General features: G+C 44.2%; 1 protein-coding gene across 1 annotated transcript in view; it reads right to left on the bottom strand.

The window, feature by feature from the left end:
- The window catches only part of rtel1 (regulator of telomere elongation helicase 1), a 64,768-nt gene extending 41,751 nt beyond the window's left edge, over positions 1–23,017 (bottom strand). The window contains exons 1-7 of the mRNA XM_083657224.1: positions 22,957–23,017; positions 20,401–20,476; positions 19,974–20,058; positions 9,380–9,445; positions 7,601–7,748; positions 5,613–5,651; positions 3,465–3,540 (exon numbers count right to left, since the gene is read on the bottom strand). Coding sequence (XP_083513350.1) covers positions 3,465–3,540; positions 5,613–5,651; positions 7,601–7,748; positions 9,380–9,445; positions 19,974–20,058; positions 20,401–20,476; positions 22,957–23,011 — 545 coding nt within the window. The 5' untranslated portion in view covers positions 23,012–23,017. The remainder of the gene's footprint in view (positions 1–3,464; positions 3,541–5,612; positions 5,652–7,600; positions 7,749–9,379; positions 9,446–19,973; positions 20,059–20,400; positions 20,477–22,956) is intronic.
- Positions 23,018–23,069: the final 52 nt, after the last annotated feature.

Here is a 23,069-nt window from a genome sequence, read left to right as displayed (position 1 = left end):
CAGGAGGAGATAGGCAGATAGTGAAAAGTGAATACAATCTTAAATAGGGCCTGGATTCCAATACAGTAGTCATAAAAATGCATCCCTTCTCCTAAGCACTTGTCCTTGTCCTGACCTGACCTGGATGGAAAAACGTCATGAGGTCAAGGAAAGATGTGAAGAATTCATAAGTGCTTTAGAAAAGACAACAGTGCTAAGAGAAACCCACTGCACTTAGTTGGGTTTCCATCCAAAGGTGTCGCAAATTTTAATCAAATTTTCAGAAAGTCGGCAAAAGAAAATGCGAAATAATGCGCGTTTGCATCCGTTGCTATTATGCGATTATAGAGCTGTCAATCACCTGGTGTTTGAGGCTGTGCAGATGCTGCTAGACCCGATACATGTGTGGTCCTGCAGGCAGGCAGCGACCACCTCTATTAAACACATCTATCTTATTCATTTGAAGTTTTATTAAACACATCTATCTTATTCATTTGAAGTTTTATTAAACACATCTATCTTATTCATTTGAAGTTTTATTAAACACATCTATCTTATTCATTTGAAGTTTCTTGATGACCTACAAAGGTACAAAGACCGTAAGATGCAATTTCTGCATTACCAGACGCTACTCTTCAACTGCAACAAGCATAACGTTATAATCCACGGAGCAATTCTAGAAGAGAGTCGCATTAACATTAATTCTAGTCTTCTGTTTAAACACACGGCGATTAGGGCTGTGAATCTTCACTGGCCTCACGATTCGATTACGATGAATCTGTCAACGATTCGATTCCACGATGCATCTCCATACAGCTCAAAGTATTGCAGCTCCAAGTATCAAATCCTCAATTTTCTGTATTATTACTGCACATGGCTACTTTTTCATCAATTAATACAAGCAGTCAGATAAATATCAAGTCCCTTTTTTACTTAGAAAGTGCTTTAAAATCTGAATGTCAACAGAAATTTAAACAAACGATTCATCTATCAACAATTCGATTCGCACATCCGCATCTCGTTGCATTGATTATACGATAAATTTTGACACCCCTAACGGCGATCTAAAAATTGCATCCTGCCTTACGAGTGCTCTAAACAAAGTCCAACCCTGGTTAAATGATACCTGCCTGGCTGCTGCTAAATACAAAGAAAACTGTATGCATGATGTTCAGCAAACGCCCACTTAAACTCACAAGATCCAGTGTGTTTCTGGGGGGGGAAGAATTAGAACTAGTTTTCCAGTTCAAATACCTTGGTGTTACTCTGGACTCAAACCTTTCCTTCAAGAAACACATTAAAAAAGTGAAACAGACAATCAATTTTAACTTACAAAATTTTAGACAAATTCGGCCGTTTTTAACAGCTGAGGCTGCAAAGTCATACTTTCATTGTATGATCTTTTCCCATAATAATTATTGCTTTACAAACTGGTCGTTCGCGGGTGCCACAGTCATAAAGCCTATTGGACGGCTATTCAACAGAGCCATCAAGGTATTTGCATCACTGTAACATTCTGGAAAAACATCACTTTTTGAACTTTGAAAATGTCAAAGTCTTCAAGAGTGCTTGTTTTATTTATAAGTGCCTACACGGACTGGCTCCCCTGCCTGTAAAGGAATTCATACAAATTAAACCAAACACTGGACTAGGCACCAGATCAGACAGCAGAGGTGACTGTGCAGTCCAGCATAGACTGACCACCTTTGGTCAAAACGTTCTGTCCATAAAAGGCTGCCACACATGGAACAGTCTACCTGGCACTTTAGAGAAAGCCCCACCCTTGCCACCTTCCGTGGGCATCTTAAAAAATGGTTGAAAGACAACCAAGTATGCAAACACCAATAAGCACACGCTACACTTTATATCTGGCACACGCTACACTTTATATCTGGCACACACTTTACTTTATAGCGCCCATGCATGTGTGCACGCGCTTACGCTTATGCACACACAGGTACATTATGCACACACAGCATACACTCCACCCACCCACCCATAACACATAGACACTCACACACACATACTCATACACATTAGAGTCAACTGTCCTGATCTTTATGTATTAAGTGTTGTTATCTCCTATGTTGTTTGTCCTGTTTTATATTTATCTTCTATGATGTTGCCCTGTTGTATATTTCCTGTTTTTATGTCTTGGGACTACGGATGGAAGATAGCCTCCGGGCTAAATCCGGCATTTTTTACACTCTCTTCATTTACAGGTGATTGCACCCGATAATGATCATTGTGTTCATTAATTATGCATTGTCCCGTCTAAATAAACAAATAAAGTAAAGTAAAGTCAATTGTACTTCCTATTTAGCTTACAAGTGTAGCCCTATAGAGAGGCAAAGTGACCGCCTACTTCCTGCTTCAGCACTGTACCAGATATTTTCATCCGCCATTTATTTTCCCATACACATTTCGTAAAATGCGTATAAAAATAGTTTTACTGGTTCAAACCAAATGGTACAGATATATTTAGAAACAGGAGAGATCGCATAACATTTCACTGGGACCAAAACGTTAAAAAAAATGCGGGTTTAAAGAAAATATTTTTTCGATGTTGTCTTTTTTAAGTTGTGGTCCGAGTGAAATGTTCTATGGTCTCTCCCGATTATAGAGTTAGCTGAACCGTTTGGTTCAACGAAGTACAACTATTTTATAAGCATTTTACGAAATGTCTATGGGAAAATAAGGCGGATGAAAATCTTTGGTACAGTGCTGAAGCAGGAAGTGACGTTCCACTTTGCCTCTCTATTTAGTATTCACCTTAAGTTCAAACACAGGGGTCAGCCAGTTACTTCCTGTTCCTGTGACTTCCTGTGACAGTACTGTACAGTACTAGTGAGCAGGTCAAACAGACAGGGTTTTGAACAGGGTTTGTTTCCATTGTATTTATCGCATTACCATTTATCGATACGGCCAACTTTTCCAACTCCCCCAAGCGTTAGAACGTTTTTTCGCATTTTGCAGCGTTTCCACTCAGTTTTGTATGCACAAATTGAAAATTCGCATAAAAACAGGTGAATGGAAACCCAACTATTGACTGTAAATAATGTGAACATCATGTCAGTTCCCAAAAAGTGAAGCCAAAAGATCTATCGGCCCCTGGTGGCAGTATAGATGCCTTGCAGTGTGACGTCAGCAGATGGGCCATGAGCCAAACTAAAAAATCCAGGAACATGTCAAATAAATGTTTCCCAAAGATGGTTTCTGCCATTTTAGGTACTTCTTATCACACTGCTGCTGACAGCCACTCTCAACCCTCTGTCAGATGGCAGCACAGCTGAGGGGGCTCAGCCAAGATGGCCGCTCGCTGAAATGAGATATTTTGGCTTCATTTTTGTATATCTGTGGGAAGTGGAGTTGCGTTGTCCAATGTCCATATTATTTACAGTCAATGATAACACTAGGCCATTGGTTCCCAAACTGTGGTCCGCGGACCAGACGTTATCTAACACCAACAGCACCATCTGGTGTACCTTCCAGGTTTTGTGATCCCCTTGTCATTTGGAACATCAAAGGAGTCAATGGCAGCTTCCAGATCCAGGAGGATCTCTGGAAAAGCACAGCAGGGAGGAGGGGAGACAGCAGCAGGGAGGAGGGGAGACAGCAGCAGGGAGGAGGGGAGACAGCAGCAGGGAGGAGGGGAGACAGCAGCAGGGAGGAGGGGAGACAGCAGCAGGGAGACAGCAGCAGGGAGGAGGGGAGACAGCAGCAGGGAGACAGCAGCAGGGAGGAGGGGAGACAGCAGCAGGGAGGAGGGGAGACAGCAGCAGGGAGACAGCAGCAGGGAGGAGGGGAGACAGCAGCAGGGAGACAGCAGCAGGGAGGAGGGGAGACAGCAGCAGGGAGGAGGGGAGACAGCAGCAGGGAGACAGCAGCAGGGAGGAGGGGAGACAGCAGCAGGGAGGAGGGGAGACAGCAGCAGGGAGACAGCAGCAGGGAGGAGGGGAGACAGCAGCAGGGAGGAGGGGAGACAGCAGCAGGGAGGAGGGGAGACAGCAGCAGGGAGGAGGGGAGACAGCAACAGGGAGGAGGGGAGACAGCAACAGGGAGGAGGGGAGACAGCAGCAGGGAGGAGGGGAGACAGCAGCAGGGAGGAGGGGAGACAGCAGCAGGGAGACAGCAGCAGGGAGGAGGGGAGACAGCAGCAGGGAGGAGGGGAGACAGCAGCAGGGAGGAGGGGAGACAGCAGCAGGGAGGAGGGGAGACAGCAGGAGGGAAGTGGGGAGACAGCAGCAGGGAGGAGGGGAGACAGCAGCAGGGAGGTGAGGAGACAGCAGCAGGGAGGAGGGGAGACAGCAGCAGGGAGGAGGGGAGACAGCAGCAGGGAGGAGGGGAGACAGCAGCAGGGAGGAGGGGAGACAGCAGCAGGGAAGTGGGGAGACAGCAGCAGGGAGGTGGGGAGACAGCAGCAGGGAGGTGGGGAGACAGCAGCAGGGAAGTGGGGAGACAGCAGCAGGGAGGAGGGGAGACAGCAGCAGGGAGGTGGGGAGACAGCAGCAGGGAAGTGGGGAGACAGCAGCAGGGAGGTGGGGAGACAGCAGCAGGGAGGAAGGGAGACAGCAGCAGGGAGGAAGGGAGACAGCAGCAGGGAGGAGGGGAGACAGCAGCAGGGAGGAAGGGAGACAGCAGCAGGGAAGTGGGGAGACAGCAGCAGGGAGGTGGGGAGACAGCAGCAGGGAGGTGGGGAGACAGCAGCAGGGAGGTGGGGAGACAGCAGCAGGGAAGTGGGGAGACAGCAGCAGGGAGGTGGGGAGACAGCAGCAGGGAGGTGGGGAGACAGCAGCAGGGAAGTGGGGAGACAGCAGCAGGGAGGAGGGGAGACAGCAGCAGGGAGGAGGGGAGACAGCAGCAGGGAGGAGGGGAGACAGCAGCAGGGAGGAGGGGAGACAGCAGCAGGGAGGAGGGGAGACAGCAGCAGGGAGGAGGGGAGACAGCAGCAGGGAGGAGGGGAGACAGCAGCAGGGAGGTGGGGAGACAGCAGCAGGGAGGAGGGGAGACAGCAGCAGTGAAGTGGGGAGACAGCAGCAGGGAGGAGGGGAGACAGCAACAGGGAGGAGGGGAGACAGCAGCAGGGAGGAGGGGAGACAGCAGCAGGGAGGTGGGGAGACAGCAGCAGGGAGGAGGGGAGACAGCAGCAGGGAGGAGGGGAGACAGCAGCAGGGAGGAGGGGAGACAGCAGCAGGGAGGAGGGGAGACAGCAGCAGGGAGGAGGGGAGACAGCAGCAGGGAGGAGGGGAGACAGCAGCAGGGAGGAGGGGAGACAGCAGCAGGGAGGTGAGGAGACAGCAGCAGGGAGGAGGGGAGACAGCAGCAGGGAGGAGGGGAGACAGCAGCAGGGAGGAGGGGAGACAGCAGCAGGGAGGAGGGGAGACAGCAGCAGGGAGGAGGGGAGACAGCAGCAGGGAGGAGGGGAGACAGCAGGAGGGAGGTGGGGAGACAGCAGCAGGAAAAGACCCAGAGAGCAGGGATGTTACAAATGGAGGTGTAAGGTAGCGAATATCAGCTTTGTCATGACTTGAATCTAAGTCTTGAAGTAGAAATGGTACCCACTCTACTGCACAAATAATTATTCAGGAATATTTTTCTTGTTTACTGTATATACAAAATAAATAAGTACTTACTCTTAATTTTAGCAATGTCGTCTAGGTGGATTTTTAAACCTGCAAGAAAAAACATTATCAGTAGAACGTTATATTACTTAAAAAACCATTTGTGTTTGTTTCATCAAATATTAGCAAGCAGCTTTCATTTATTCCTCCGATCAACTGAGATCCATCCATCTGCAACACCGGAGGGTCCACCGTGTACTTTCTCAGACACGGAAGTGTACGCGTACTCCTTCAAAATAAACCCCAGGTAGGAAGTGTACGCGTACTCCTTCAAAATAAACCCCAGGTAGGAAGTGTACGCGTACTCCTTCAAAATAAACCCCAGGTATGAAGTGTACGCGTACTCCTTCAAAATAAACCCCAGGTATGAAGTGTACGCGTACTCCTTCAAAATAAACCCCAGGTATGAAGTGTACGCGTACTCCTTCAAAATAAACCCCAGGTAGGAAGTGTACGCGTACTCCTTCAAAATAAACCCCAGGTAGGAAGTGTACGCGTACTCCTTCAAAATAAACCCCAGGTATGAAGTGTACGCGTACTCCTTCAAAATAAACCCCAGGTAGGAAGTGTACGCGTACTCCTTCAAAATAAACCCCAGGTAGGAAGTGTACGCGTACTCCTGCAAAATAAACCCCAGGTATTTTTCTTTTGAAATGGCGTAGGTATATGACATTCTATGCTTGTGTGCATTAGTGTATTTAGGATGATTGAATGTTTGTATGATTCATGACCGATGTTGACAGACAATTCCGGGGTTGACCTGACTAGTTAATCGGCTAGCAACTCGTCCAACCTGCCCCTACCCACGCTGGTATGAGCTCCATGGTCGGCCTCTGAGACCCAGGACAGCCTCCTCACCCCACCCACCTTCCATGAATCTGACCAACTGCATACCCACTATTAGCACCCCTCTGCAGGCTACACACAGACGCCCCTCCCCCCCAGGACCTTATCCTCCAGGGACCTAGGTTACCTACTGGCCCACACGTAAGCAGCGCTCCTGGGGTACAGACAGCCACCCGTCCCCTGGGAGGTTGTGTGCTTGCTGATGCGGACTTTGTTTGGTTTGGTTTATTTCGGATCAAGAATGCATAAAAACCATTACAATTTACAATTAATACAGTAGTAAAAAAAGTACACAATATGTAAATCGAAAGTAAAATGATCCAAGGATAGCCCAGTAAAGCAGCTTAAAGTTACAAACTAGAAGCCTGCTTATTTCCACTGGGGTCCTTCAAATATCAAAACCTTAATATTACACGATTGTACTTTATAAAAGAAAAACAGAAAAAGGAACTATCTCTCTCTCTCTGTGTGTGTGTCTCTCTCTCTAGCTATGCTATCTAGCTATAGCTAACATCAGTGTTTGGTCGCTGCAGTCCTCGCCTAACACACTCGCACTAGCTGCTTATATTTTTTGGCTTTTATTTTTGAAGGAAAGTACCTCGGGTCTGTACATGTACACTTCCGGATATGTACGCGTACACTTCCGGGGTCTGAGAACGTCCGCGGTGGGCGCTCCGGCGCTGCAGTTACATCATATTGGATCAACTTTATGTTACGTAAGTAGGCTATGATCACAGAGGCAGCCATGTTATATATACTATACTATACTATACTATACTATAATACTCATATATTATATTACACATCAGACAAATATTTGTTTATTTAATAGATGGAGATGTGTGTAAATTTTATTCTAGCCTATTTCAATAGGCCTATATCGAAATTGCGCTAAGAGGGAATTATTTATTTACCAGACTTGGTGAACGCCAGATTTAATTTGTCGGACTTTGAAAAAGTAATTACTGGCTAACGGAAACGCTGGTATTTGGTCTGACAAGTTTGCAAACCCTGTTTTAGAGTAATCATGATTGGATTATTACATTTGTGTATAAGAGACATTAAGTTGCTGCATGAGGCCCGTTTTAGGCAATTTCAGTGTGTGTCTGATGTGCTACAGGACACTTCATAAGAAAACCAACAGCATTCCTAACCAGAGTTGAGGGATTCCACATTGAAGTCTTCAGTGACAGAGCGTTCTTGAGCAGCCCCGTCTGCCAGCAGCTTGTCCACAGCAGCGATGGCCGAGGCCAGGTCATAAGGAGTCAAGTCAAACGATGTGGCCTCCTCACAAGTCTTCTCCTGCACACAGAGGAGAAGGTCATAAGGAGTCAAGTCAAAGGATGTGGCCTCCTCACAAGTCTTCTCCTGCAGTGTACACAGAGGAGAAACATCTCACAAGTCTTCTCCTGCAGTGTACACAGAGGAGAAACATCTCACAAGTCTTCTCCTGCAGTGTACACAGAGGAGAAACATCTCACAAGTCTTCTCCTGCAGTGTACACAGAGGAGAAACATCTCACAAGTCTTCTCCTGCAGTGTACACAGAGGAGAAACATCTCACAAGTCTTCTCCTGCAGTGTACACAGAGGAGAAACATCTCACAAGTCTTCTCCTGCAGTGTACACAGAGGAGAAACATCTCACAAGTCTTCTCCTGCACACAGAGGTCATACGGAGTCAAGTTAAAGGATGTGGCCTCCTCACCAATCTTCTCCTGTACACAGAGGAGAAACATCTTTCCTCTGACAGCTTGCCAATTGACAGGCTGCTAAATCATCCAGATCACGTGAAGTTCGTGAACTCACATTTTGTTTTGTTCTGCAGGACCGTCTGGCCTCCAGCGGGCATTTTCAGAAACTAGACACGCGCCAATGAGGGACCTGCCTCGTAGTTGACCTTGATAGAATGCAGAGACGTTTGGGTTTTTCTTTTCAAATTCGTCTTGCGACAAAGCACAAAGAAGACGTACAACAACAGTGCAGACACACAACAACACATGACAGCACACTGAGAAAATCAATAAATTATTGACGTTTAAATGTAGGATAGTGTATGTCGATTCAAAAGGGCAGGTAGATGTTGTATATGGCTGGAATTCTGGAATGCTAGCGGTCACATTGGCCTTAAAAAAAAGGTCTAGTAGAACCCCTGATACAAACTTATGATATGATTTGAATGTATGTGGATGACTTCTACAGAGGCACCATTGAAAGCCTGCTGACTGGCTGCTTCACCACCTGGTACGGGAACTGTACCACCATGGACCGCAGGGCGCTAAGAAGAGCGAGGCTCGTGGGTCAGCACGTAACAGGATGTGAGTTGCCAGAACTGCAGGAACTATATAACCAGCGGTGCCTCAGGAGGTCCCTGAAGATCATCAAAGACACAAACCATCGCCACAACAGCCTGTTCTCCCTGTTAGCCTCACGGAGGAGATACAGGGTTCCAAAAGCACGCACAAATCACTTGAGGAACAGTTTCTTCCCGCAGGCCACGAGACTCCTTAACATACACAAATAGTGTAGTAGCCGTACTGTACCGTACTGTAGCTGCTACCATTACGTATGTCTAATGTTTAACTGTATGTTTAATTAGGTATATGCTATTTGCACCTGTGCAAACAGAATGTCAATTATGTTTAAGTATGTATAAAGTATGCACATGCCATGTGCACCTATGTGCAGTGAATATGCCACTGTCTCTGACTTGTCTTATCACTTTACTGCCTTATTGCTTGTTGTGTCTCTTGTTGTTTTTGCACTCATATGCCCTGTTATATTTGTACTATGTTGTAAACGGAGTTCACAGCACAAGAATTTCACACGTGATACTTGTACTACGGAGTGACAATTTGAATCTTGAATCTTGAATCAGTGCATGTCACTTATGACCTCGGCAGATTGCAATGTGTCAGAGAGACGAGGTGTCTTACCACGTTGTGAGCCTCATCAAAGATGACCACTGCGCCGGTCAGCTCGATATTGTGCGCTCTGCGGATCTGTCGGACACAAGCAGAAAAAAGGATACAAGCAGTTTCTTTGGATTTGAGTGCAACCACGCTAAGATCGCTGTAAAACATGCAATTTATGATGGAATACTATTGTTAACACAACCACTCCCTATTCTTGCATTATCATTAACAAATCACAGAAACTAGCTTTTAAGTGGATACCAAGTTAGAAGCAATGTGTACGTATGTGGAGTGACACACCCCAACTACTTTAGAATGTGTTTTTAGGGATCTAAATAATGAAAAAAACATTGTTACAGCAACAAGATACATTTATATTTCTTTCATTGTATTGGTGGTGAACATAGACCTGCTGCCTTGGTCTAGTTGACCAGTTATGCATGTTCAGTGGTCAGGATCATGATGGGAAAAGTAGGAAAATAAGGCCTGGGTAAAAAAACAACAACAGAATTATCCTTTAACTCATTGAGTGCCAGCCACTTTTGGAGAACGGACGCTCCCAGTGCCAGAGTTTCAGAGCGTTTTCAGTGATTTCTCGAGGCCCACAGAATATTGTGTGATATTACTATGTAAACACCGAACACGCACAAAGAACGATGAGACTCTCTTCTATCATCTGCAAAAAAAAGTTTATTGATACCATTTTCCGTTCTTTAGTTATGAGCCGGAGAAGATAGGCTGTTTTGAGCAAAAAGACATCTTTCAAATTAGAAGCTGAGTTATTCCGCCTTTTGTGAAATGCAGCATTTCAAGCACATTCTGAGTCTGAAGGTAATATTTTCTGATGTAGTGACGTGGTGTAGTTGTGTGATGCCCTGCGTGCCCCACCCCCCTCCCCCCTCAGCTGCAAACTCCTCCCCACACTAACACACAGCCTACACGCACCCAGTCTATTTTCGGAGTGCTTCGTTTTTGTGTGCGCCGGGCGGCTCCCAGCGCGACACGGAAATGCCAAACCGGACTGCAGGTAAAGGTTTGGCCCTTCGGCGTCGGGTGCTGCCTTTCTGGCGGGTAATCGTGTGGAGAAACTATATGCAGACAGACAGACAGAGGCAGAGGAGCTCAGTTGTGGGCGCGGATTGACTGCGGTTCGCAGACAACGTCAGCTGCAGACAGAGCAATCTATATGGCTCTGGCTGCAGCATGCATCGGTTTCTCTTTGATCACGGCTTTTTCCTCCTGTTTTCCGGACCTTTCTGTAATCTGGAGAGCACTGTCGCCACCTAATGAGTCCGTAAAATAGGTTATACACCTTCAATAGCTCCCATATTTGTACAGGAGATGCCTGAGGCTTTGATCCACGTCCCACCGTCAAAAAACGCAATTGACGAACATACTCGTCCTTGGCACTCTACGTTACTAAACGAAATGACGAACATACTCGTCCATGGCACTCAATGAGTTAATAGAATACTTGTAGGAGCCATTTTGCTTGTTTTATAAAAAGAACTACAAGGCGCTTAGTTGAGGGCGCGTGATGATGCAATCACTGTGCGTCAGACAGCAAGACTGATTTTTTGATTTGACACACCTGCGGCTGGCTGGGTTTGAGATGCCAGACAGATAATGTTTTTCAACCGCAAGTACCAAGTAAACCGCACGCAAACGCTTTAGTATTTTTGTTTGGAACTAAAGTCGCTTTTTGTTGAACGTTTAAGAAATCCACATCATGTTTTAGATGCATGCATTGAGCCTTAATTTTGTTAATGTAGCTAATAGCATGCACTTCCACACTCATACACCTTGCCAAGACCTATCTACAGACCTTCAATCAAACCATCTCATCAAGTAAGTGAACCAGAGGATTAGCGTGTTGGAAACAAGTCCGTCTTAAAACGTCTCCCTGTTGAAAGTCGTAACAAAAGTTGAAAAACACCTCTGAAGCATACGGACTGGAAAGGAAGGATTGATATTGGACATCGCTATGAATAATAATGGATGTTAATGGATCATAACTGGATGACTGCTTGTATCATTAAATGAAGAAGTTTGTGCACGTTTATGAAGTGGACTGGATGCGCTTGGAAGTTGTGACATTTCATTGTACGGAGAAGCCGTTTGATGTCGCAATTATATCTGTGTTCACTATTAACGTTACGTGCTGGATCTCTCCATTTGGATTGAACGTTGCCACTGAAGTGGTCAATGTTTCAAATTAACGTTAATGATATAGCAGCTGCCATTCTGTGACGACGCCATTAATTGTATTTAACTCGATATTATTTAAAGATGTCTAGTAAAGATGGTAAAGCCGGAGTTGAAGTTGTTCAAACTGAAGATTCTGGGGAAAAAGCTGCTTTGGAAAATGTGCCGAGCACAGACGAGAATGTTGAAGATGTGTCTGCAAAAGATGGGCAAAAGAGAGTACCCAGATTAACTGAAAAGGGTTTGCAAGCAAAAATTGAGAAGCTGAAGAAGGCAAGAAGTGCAAAGTTTAAGAAACTAACAGCTAAAAGGAATCAAATAGAATCTCTTATGGTGGAATACGACAATTTGGAACTTATCCAGCAATTGTATACGTTTTATAATGAACTCATTGATGAATTTGCACAGTCTCAGCTGGAAATGTATAATGTACTTTCAGAAGAAATCAGAGACATTGAACACAACCAGTGGTATATACCAAAGATTGCTCAGTTCAAAGAATTTCAAATTGTTACCAGGAAATGGTTACAAGATGCGACAGCAATTGAGGAGCAACAACCAGACCAAACAGACCACCTTTCTGCTGTTTCTGTTGGAATAGTCAGTAAATTAAGCAAAATATCTACAGCTTCATCTGCTAGAAGAAAGGCCGAAGCAGAAAGGGCCGCTCTCTTTGCCCAAGCTGAAGGTCTTAAAGCCAAACAAGCACTGGAAAGGGAAGAAGCTCAGCTGGCTCAAAGGGCTGCAGAATTGAAAGCAGAAAAGGAAATGCTGATGCTTAATACTGAGCTGGCTGCGGCAAATGCCAAAATTAAAGTATATGATGAACAGGAAGAAAGGAGCAGTGTGCATTCACAACACATGCATGTCACTGAGGCTGACCTCAATTTCGATGATGATGACGACGATGATGAAGATGATGATGACGATGATGACGATGATGATGATGATGATAAAGTGGCTGAAGATTATGGTGATGATGACTGTGATGAGGAAGAGGAGGAGGACGATGATGGTGCTGGTGTATACTTACATGGTAACATTACAAAGAAACGCAGCTATGTCAAGCCAAAACCCCTCCAAAATGCCCCTAGTGGTCAGCAGTTGCAAATGCAAGCTAAAACCACAATGAGCAAACAGCATGGTCTGCTACCGCAAGGTAAAACACACACTACTACGGTCAAGAGCAAATCAGATAGCGATATGGTAAAAATCATGCTGAAGCAGAACGAAATAACAGAAATGCTTATTAAAGAACAACGGCTTTCGACTCTACCATCAAGAGAAATTCCTGTTTTTAAAGGCAACCCTCTTCACTTCATGACTTTCATTCGCACCATCGAGCATTGTATTGAAGATAAAACAAGTAATGATCGAGACCGATTGTTCTTTTTAGAACAATACACAGCGGGCCAACCTAAAGTACTTGTCAGAAGTTGTCTACATATGAAGCCCAAAAAGGGATATAAGAAAGCAAAGCAACTACTGCAGCAACATTATGGAAATGATGTGCTCATTGCTTCTGCTTATCAGGAAAAGGCTTTGAATTGGCCAATACTCAAATCTGAAGACCGAACAGCACTACAGGAGTACGCCCTGTTTATGAGGAGTTGCTGCAATGCTATGATGGACATTGATGCTCTGAGTGATATGAACAATGCATCCCACATGAGAACAGTTGTCTCAAAACTTCCCTTTAAGCTCAGAGAAAGATGGAGGAGTGTGGCTTATGGTCATTATGAGCACACCAAGAAGAGAGTAAAGTTCAAAAAACTTGTTGACTTCATTGAAAGACAATCAAACATGGCGTCTGACCCACTGTTTGGGAATATTCAGGATGTAATACCAAAAGAAGACAAAAGAAAACTTCCTAAAATGAAGTTTGACTCAGTAGCACGTAAGAGCAGCAGCTTTGCTACAGTAACAACAGAAGAAGCCGTTCAAAGCCCAGCTCCACAAATCAAGATATGTCTGTACTGCAAGAAAGATCATATGACAGAAGCCTGCAAAGAGTTAAACAAGAAGAAACACACAGAGAAAGTTGATTTCTTTAAAGCAAACGGTATCTGTTTTGGGTGCGTTAATAAAGGACATATAAGCAAGGATTGTAGAAAGAGACTGAGCTGCAAGCTCTGTGCATTAAAACACCCCACAATCTTACACATTGAAAGAAAGAAATCAGAAGAAAACAAAAAAGAAGATGCAAGCATCGTAGACAAGGAGACATCAGTGAGCAGCGCTTTAGTTTCATTGAAGAAGCGTGCTCATAATGGGGCCGGTGACATTCAGACACTAGCCATCGTTCCTGTCAAAATAAAGCTGTCAAACAGTAACAAAACTGTGCAAACATACGCTTTCCTTGATCCGGGGAGTTCTGCTACATTTTGCACCGAGGCCCTCCGAAAACAATTGAATGCCAAAGGGAAGAAAACACGCATTCTGTTAAAAACACTTGGACAAGTGAAAACCGTGAACATTGATGTAGTCTCTGGTCTTGAGGTATCAAACCTTGAAGGAAATGACTTTATAGCACTGCCAGCAACATATACACAACAAGAAATACCGGTTTCAAAGGAGCAAATTCCCACATCAGAAGCTTTGAAAGAATGGGAGTACCTAAAGGAGGTTGAATTGACCCATATTGAAGCAGAGATTGGACTTCTGATCGGAATAAATGCACCTAAGACCATGGAACCATGGAAAGTGATTAACAGTCAAGGTAACGGACCATATGCTGTTAAAACCAAGCTAGGATGGGTGATCAATGGACTTCTAAATGGCTGCAGTCGCACTGAAGGTCAACTTGAACAGGTTCATAGTCATCGAATCTCAGTAGTTAACTTGGATGAACTCTTGAAACAACATTTCAACCATGACTTCCCTGAGAGGGTTTATGAAGGAAAAGCAGAAATGTCCATGGAAGACAAGCAATTTATGCACATTGTATCTTCCTCTGCCATGCTAAAAGATGGACATTACCAGCTACAGCTTCCGTTTAAGAAAAGTGAAATCTACATGCCAAACAATCGCCAACTAGCGGAACAACGAGCATTAACCTTGAAAAAGAAGCTCCTCAAAGACACAGATTTCCATCAAGAGTACAGTTGCTTCATGGAAGATGTCATCCAGAAGGGACACGCTGAAATAGTACCCCGAGATCAGCTGAGTCAAGAGGATGGGAAGGTGTGGTACTTGCCACATCATGGCGTACGACATCCTAAAAAACGCAAGTTGCGCATTGTGTTTGATTGTTCAGCACAATTTCAAGGGACCTCACTGAACGAAGAGCTAATCCAAGGACCAAACCTCACAAACACACTGTTGGGAGTCCTCATGCGCTTTCGTCAAGAACCTATTGCTGTAATGGCGGACATAGAAGGAATGTATCACCAAGTCAAAGTAACACCAAATGATTCAAACTTCCTTCGGTTCCTGTGGTGGCCTAAAGGTGATCTCAAGCAGAATTTGACCGAATTCAGAATGACAGTGCATCTTTTCGGTGCAACTTCCTCAGCAAGTTGTGCGAGTTATGCTCTAAGAAAAACTGCAGAGAACAACAAGGAGCAGTATTTGGAGGAAGCTGTGGACACTGTCATGAATAACTTTTATGTGGATGACTGCTTAAAATCTGTCCCAAAGGAACAAGAAGCCATACATCTATGTGAGGAGTTGAGATCTTTATGTGCTGAGGGAGGTTTTCGACTAACAAAGTTCATCAGTAACAGCAGAGCTGTGTTGACCTCCATCCCAGAGGAGGAGCGTGCCAAAGAGGTAAAGGACCTTGATCTGGACAAAGAACGTTTACCTGTTGAAAGAGCCCTTGGGGTTGAATGGAGCATCGAAGAAGATTCCTTCAAATTTCATGTGGTTTTAAAACCTCAGACTTGCACCAGAAGAGGAATCCTTTCTACAGTGTCTTCTGTTTATGATCCCCTAGGATTTCTAGCTCCCTTTACGTTCACTGCAAAGTACATCTTGCAAGAGCTTTGTAAGCTGAAATATGGATGGGATGATGCAATTCCAGATGTCTATCAGAAAGCATGGCTGAAGTGGCTCATTGGATTGCAGCAAATGGAGAGCTACAGGATAGAGAGATGCATCAAACCCAAGGACTTTGGAGAGATTACGTCTGCTCAGCTTCATCATTTCTGTGACGCCAGCGAGGCAGGCTACGGCACAGTAACCTACCTGCGTTTGATGAATCCTGAAAATGCAGTACACAAAACCTTTCTTTTTGGGAAAGCCAGGGTGGCACCTTTGAAACAGGTAACCATCCCAAGAATGGAATTGACTGCGGCCATGTTAGCTGTTAAAATTGAGAAGATGTTAAAAACAGAGTTACAGATCCCGCTAATTAAGTCTGTGTTCTGGACAGACAGCACATCTGTGTTAAAGTACATAAAAAACAACACAAAGAGATTCCAGACATTCGTTGCAAACCGCATTGGAGCCATCAGAGAATCCACAGAAGTCGATCAGTGGCGATATGTTAACACCAAAAAGAACCCAGCAGACTATGCAACCCGTAGTATTTCTGCTGAAGCATTCCTCAAGTGTGATGCTTGGAAAAGAGGCCCTGATTTCTTACTTGACACCAAAGAAAGGTGGCCAGTCAATCCTGAGGATTTGGGTTCAATTTCCCACGACGACCCTGAAATCAAGAAAGAACCAGTCACAATCAATGTAATTCAAACGATGGAACAGAGAGCAACTGACATGTTTATGAACTACTTTTCAACATGGACCAAACTCATACGAGCAGTAGCGTGGTTTCTTCATGTAAAGAGCCTCCTGAGACAGTTAAAGGATAAAAGGAAAGAGATAACTGCCAGCATAATAACTAAAGAGCTGGACAAGACCAAGCACGAAGCCCTCATCCAAAAAGAAATGAAGACGCATAAGAGCGCCTTGAGAGCTCAAAAACTCTCATTGGAGGATTTACAGGCTGCAGAGACTGCAACTGTAAAATTCTGTCAAGCACAAGGCTTCTCAGAAGAAATTGAAACGTTGAAAACGGAACATCAGAACGTCAAAAGACAAAGTTCAATTTTTAAACTTGATCCCCAGCTGGATCAGGGCCTACTAAGGGTAGGTGGAAGGCTCAGTAAGCTGGCCATGCCGGAAGAGACGAAGCATCAGACAATCTTGCCCAAGAATCATCATGTGTCTCGACTCCTTCTTGAACATATTCACAGAAAAGTAGGACATAGTGGAAGGAATCACATGTTATCTCACTTACGTCAAAAATATTGGATTCCCTGAGCCAACGCACTGTCCAGAAAAATTCTGAAAGACTGTGTAGTATGTAGACGCTTACATGCGAATGTTGGCGAACAGAAGATGGCTGATATGCCCAAAGAAAGAGTCACACCTGATTTTCCACCTTTCACACAAGTGGGAGTAGACTTTTTTGGACCCATCGAAGTCAGACGTGGAAGAGGCACAGTGAAACGTTATGGAGTAATTTTCACTTGCTTGACCAGTCGTGCTGTGCACTTGGAAGTGGCCCATTCGCTTGACACGGATTCATGCATAAATGCAATAAGACGTTTCATCTGTAGGCGAGGTCAAGTGACAGAGATAAGATCGGATAATGGGACCAATTTCATTTCCTCAGAAAGAGAATTGAAAGAAGCCGTACAAGCTTGGAACAAAGACAAAATCGAACAAGCCTTGCAGCAAAAAGGTGTGAAATGGACCTTTAATCCTCCCGCTGCTGCACATCATGGAGGAGTTTGGGAGAGATTAATCCGCATGCTGAAAAGGATTCTGCTATCTGTTACAAAACAACAAACATTGGATGATGAGAGTCTCCTCACAGTCATGTGTGAGGTGGAAGCAGTCCTTAACAGCCGCCCATTGACAACAACGTCAGATGATCCTAATGACTTAGAGCCACTGACACCAAACCACCTGCTGTTGCTCAAAGTTCAGCCCATGCTTCCACCAGGCATCTTCAAGCAAGAGGATGTATATGCTAGACGCCGTTGGCGCCAAGTACAGTACATAGCGGATCTGTTCTGGTCTCGTTGGGTGAAAGAATACCTTCCCCTGTTGCAAGAGCGCCAAAAATGGAACAGAGTCCGAAGAAACTTTGTACAAGGAGATATTGTGTTGATAGCTGATGCTAATGCTCCACGAGGCTCATGGATAATGGCTAAAGTCATTAATACCAATCCTGACAGAAGAGGAATAGTGAGGAGTGTAAAGCTTCAGACCAAGACCAATGTTCTAGAGAGGCCAGTCACTAAGATCTGCCTCCTGGTTCCGGCCAGCAACTGAAGTCTTACATAAATACACTCACATCTAGATTTTACATTTTATAGACATTTTTTGTTGGCTCCAGTTTTTTGAGTTATTGTTATTAGCACTTCGCCCTTAACAATAGGGGCCGGTATTGTAGGAGCCATTTTGCTTGTTTTATAAAAAGAACTACAAGGCGCTTAGTTGAGGGCGCGTGATGATGCAATCACTGTGCGTCAGACAGCAAGACTGATTTTTTGATTTGACACACCTGCGGCTGGCTGGGTTTGAGATGCCAGACAGATAATGTTTTTCAACCGCAAGTACCAAGTAAACCGCACGCAAACGCTTTAGTATTTTTGTTTGGAACTAAAGTCGCTTTTTGTTGAACGTTTAAGAAATCCACATCATGTTTTAGATGCATGCATTGAGCCTTAATTTTGTTAATGTAGCTAATAGCATGCACTTCCACACTCATACACCTTGCCAAGACCTATCTACAGACCTTCAATCAAACCATCTCATCAAGTAAGTGAACCAGAGGATTAGCGTGTTGGAAACAAGTCCGTCTTAAAACGTCTCCCTGTTGAAAGTCGTAACAATACTAATTTCAGCTCTGAAAAATGGGTATTGGTGCACCTCTACTTGTGTAATGCAACCAATCAGCAGCAGTTTATCACATTACTGACTTCTGTGTCACTCTATGATGTGGATCATTCATTTGAAGTTTAGTCCTGAAGTTGCATCACTCCAGCTAGAAATAGACAGAATACAGCAAGCCAGGCTTTTTAATCTTCAAAATAAAAGCGATAATTTATTACTTGGTAAATAAAAGCCGGAAAACAATCGACTCACTACGGGTTAAAATTGACTTTTAATTGTCTGTGTTCTTTGTGTTCTGTGTATTTCGGATCACACACGAAAACATTGCAACGTGGAGCTACTATTTTTTAATATACTTTTATTTTTAATTGCCATTATTGTGAAGGTTCTAACCAGAAGTTTCCATTTTATTCTGGCTCACTTGACGCTGCTCAGAGCTGGTGCTGACATTTGCGGCTCCAGTCTGCACGTGAAACGACCATTATCACAAATGCCGTGTATAAAGGCGGAATTAAAGGCCAGAACGCAACCACAGTTTGCCTTTTATGCAGGTACTGTTGTCGTCTAAATGAGTCCACCTCAGCACCTTCCATGCAGCAGCTCTTAAAGCCTTGATATATTTCCAAAGCCCTCGCCAAATGTGCCGAGGGGTGCGGTGGGGTTGGCAGAGCCTGCCGGCGCTGCCTGCGTGCAGCTCCTCGAAAATGCGACTTGACGCAGCTGACGCGAACAGCGCGAGTATAATATAATATAGATGGAGAGATAACAGGAGAGAGTGAAAGTTATTAACAAGTATATGCACTACATTCTCTCCTTGTGCTAACTTTGCTGCGGACTCCCCTGCGACCCCTCGTCAAGCTGACGTTCGAGTGTATTCACCTTATTCACCACGCCCACTTTTTCTCTCTTACGCGTTACACGCAATTGTATTTGTTCTTCCGGTTCAGCGCTAGTTGGCGGCCAATTTAAAAACAAAACATCACTATAATAATGAATGAAGTTTGGCAACATTCAAAATTAAGCTACAATGCAGCCAACTTCAGTTACATGTTCTGCTGCGAGGAGCCGATGGCTGTACCCGGTCGGCATTTAACGTTAGTTACAAAAGCAAGTCGACAGTGTTTGCTCACTGCCAGTAGCCTACAGTAGGGTTTGACAGATAGCTATTTCCAAATTGGCATTATTCTGATAAACTGGTCACATATATGTTACGTTCTCACCCGAAAAATATTAAAACTTTAAAACAGTTTGTTGTTGTTTTTTGCTTGAAAACAGCTTTTTGGCAAGTCTAAATGACTGCGGTAGGCGTAATCTTTTCCGTGTCTAAAACCAGAAAGACGATTACAAAATGACGGCATGCAGAAGCGTCCTTTATGGGCAAAGAATAAGGTGAATAGGACCAGCTGCCGCCGGCAAGGCTCCAAGTTGAGGCGATCGCCTAAGTATATTTCCAGCTTTACAGAGCCCTTGAAACTGGTCGACACATTGGACGTTCTCCAAAGCTCACAAAGACAAATGTGGGAATGAAGCCCTGGCTCCTCGTCAGCAGCTATCTGATGTTTACCTTTGGATCCAGGAGGTAGTTGTAAGGCATGAATATGATGTCTGCTTGCTGCTTCAGTGAACGGGACAGGTAGTACGGACAAACCCTACAGGGGAAAAAAGTTCAAATGAATTCAACTCAATTCAATTTGCATGCAACAAATGTTCAGCAAGATCATCTTCACCAATGAGGACCACTTTGATGATATTTGAAGCATTTTCTGAAAATAAAAATAAAAAATTTGAATTTACGCTTCAAAAATCATAAAGTGGTCCTCATTTGTGAAGATTATCTTGCTGAACACAAATTATTTTACTACGGCTCCCAGCCAATCAAAATTAAGAACCGGAACTATCGGTTTTATAAATTGTAGTAAAGCAGGACAGAGATTACCGTACTTCATGAAAAGGCAAATAGGAATACGGGGACAAAGTCAATCAAATCAAACCTGTGCTTGTTGCCAAACTTGACCAGGTCCTCCACATCCAGGATGGAATTCACCAAGTCTTTGTCAGTGCTTTTCTCTTCAGAAAACGAGATACAAATCAAAACGTAAAAGGTGTTTCATGTAGGAATTCCAAAACATGTTTGAGGCAATTTGTATAGTAACCTCCATCCTATAACAGTCACAATGGTCACGTTTCTCTTTATTTAAGACTACGCTTCCCAGAAACCCTGCTGCCTTCGTTCTTTCCGATATGGGCCATTTTACGTTATTGTTTATCATTCCCTGCTTTACCGTTACGTTTATTGCAGCTAACGCTACATCCAGACTGAGCCATCCGTTCAGATAAAGTTGGTCCACAAACTCCACGTAAAGTAAGTCCATCGCGCTGGTTTGTTTCATAATCCTTTGAAAACAGGTGTGATTTATCCAGACTCGACGAATAAAACATTTTGTAAATTAAAATATACTTTGTGTTTAGTTTCAATGACGCAACCGGTATCGATAAAATCCAAACAATACCCATCCCTACTAGCCAATGACATTGCATAACATTGACAGACAGCCAATCACAAGCTGCCATTTAGAAGACTGGAAGAGTTTTCATACTATTAGTGGAGCCTGGAATGAGCCATCTCTCTCTCTCTCTCTCATTCATCTCTGGCCTGGTCCTGCACGGACTTGTCAAGTGGTGTGCAGTGCCAAGTCTGCCGACATAAATCATACATTTTGACTTGCCTCAGAGATATAGTGTGACAGAAAGAAACGTCATAAATGTAAGTTATCATAATTGAAAATGTAATTTATACATTCGAGTAAATTAACACTGTACACACTGTTTCCCCTAGAAGATTTTTCAGGTCTGGAGGGATTTCGAAACGTACCCCGACCACAACGGTGGGGGCCCTCGCTGGCGACGCTAAACTTTTAGCTAACCTGTTCGCATCTATGTTGGCAATGGCATCCCAAGTATCATCATACTATTATGGGATGCAATGGGAACAGTTGTATTATCGGATGTGCGTTTCCCAGGCAACGACACCCGTCGACATGTTTTGGAACAGCGCTGCACGCTGGCACAATGCTCCTAAAAGCAAAATGCTTATTGTTTTGAATGATTTGGCATCTTCTATTATGGTCCACTGTCAACACCAGTATTGTTGTATTGTAATAATATGCCATAAAGGTTTATTGAAATTTTGGGGAGAGCAGGAAAAAAAGAAAAAAAAATGTTTCTGGCCTGGCGGGCCCGCCAGGCCTGTAGAATGGTAGGGGAAACACTGATATAATACAACACTGTGGTGATGCGAGTTCATTCTGGAAAAAACGGCAATTAAGGATGAATAACCTACTTGGAAGAATGGATGCTAGCTAGCAGCTAGATAACGCCCTGTAACACTCACCCAGTATGGGTCACATATAAACTGAAACTGTTTGTCAAAACAGATTTAAAGAAAAAAGAAAAAGAAAAGTCTCATTAAAAGAAAGATGGCGATGATGGTGAGAAGGAGCAGGTTAGCAGGTTAGAAGGTTAGCAGGTTAGCAGGTTAGCAGGGGGAGGGATGTGGGTCTCTGGTGTCTAAATGGAGACAGTTCTGTGCACACACAAAAACCTGCATTCCCCCCCACCCCCACCCCGCTGCAACAGATCCATCCTACGGGAGAAAACACTGCCCATGCATTTGGTGTATTTATTAAAGTGGAACTGAACGTGTTCGTCACGTGCATATGAGTCCGTTTCAGACTGAAAACATAGTTTGTCTAAGATGACAGGTTGAGAGGCGAGTCATAGTATCATGTCGATGATTTTATTTGACAATTCTGGGGACTGGATTGGGCTTTGGCCAATCCTGGCGTGTTCCGCCTCCAAATCAAGTGGGATTCAGTCGTGTTGTGGCACTCCCCTCGGGAAGAGCCTTTTGACGGGAGGAGTGGAGCTCAGCGACCCGCAGGCAGCCAGCTGCCTTCGTGTTGCCGAGCGGAGAGTGCAGCACGTCGGCCTGGAATCTCCGAAGTGCGACCTCTGACAACCAAGCTCTCGGATGCGCGCGCCATTATCGCTGCTGTAAATACGATATCCCTGGAATGCGCTTTTTAACGAGCCAGTTACATTTCTTTGCATTCTTAGAGATTATAGTTTTTGTTTTTTGTTCATGTTTCTAACAATTGGCCAAGTTAGTACGGTAGTTAGTTTATGGGATAGGAATTCTGCCAGATGACAGGCACTACTGTAGGTGCCATTTTCTACTTTATTTGGAAGAGAAAATTATCCTCAAATGAAGATTTGATTGACAGCTGCATGTCGTGATATGATTGGTTGAAATGGGGTAGAAATTTGATAGTACTAGGTGACGTCAGCAAACTGACATTACTGTTATCAATGAAATGTTGAAAAATGAACTTTTGATGTGAAAAAGTGTGAAAAACTAAAGAAATTAGATTGTTGTGATTTTTTTGCATACATTATTAAATGGGGGCACTGCATACCCAGGTATTTTAACTAAAAGAAAAGAAAAGTCATTTTTGGGTTCAGCTCGACTTTAAGTGTTAACACATTACCTTCTAAATTATTGTAGAAGACACAAGACCTGGAGGCAACCTTTGCTCTGCTCATATGAACCTGGAAAATAAGAAGAAATCTTTGTTATGGTGAAATTGGGTCATTTTAAGCA

Source organism: Poromitra crassiceps (genome assembly GCF_964638095.1).
Source record: "Poromitra crassiceps genome assembly, chromosome: 20".
Taxonomy (NCBI): Eukaryota; Metazoa; Chordata; class Actinopteri; order Beryciformes; family Melamphaidae; genus Poromitra; species Poromitra crassiceps.
The sequence above is the reverse complement of the archived record's forward strand: the minus strand, read 5'-3'. Positions and strand labels throughout refer to the sequence as shown.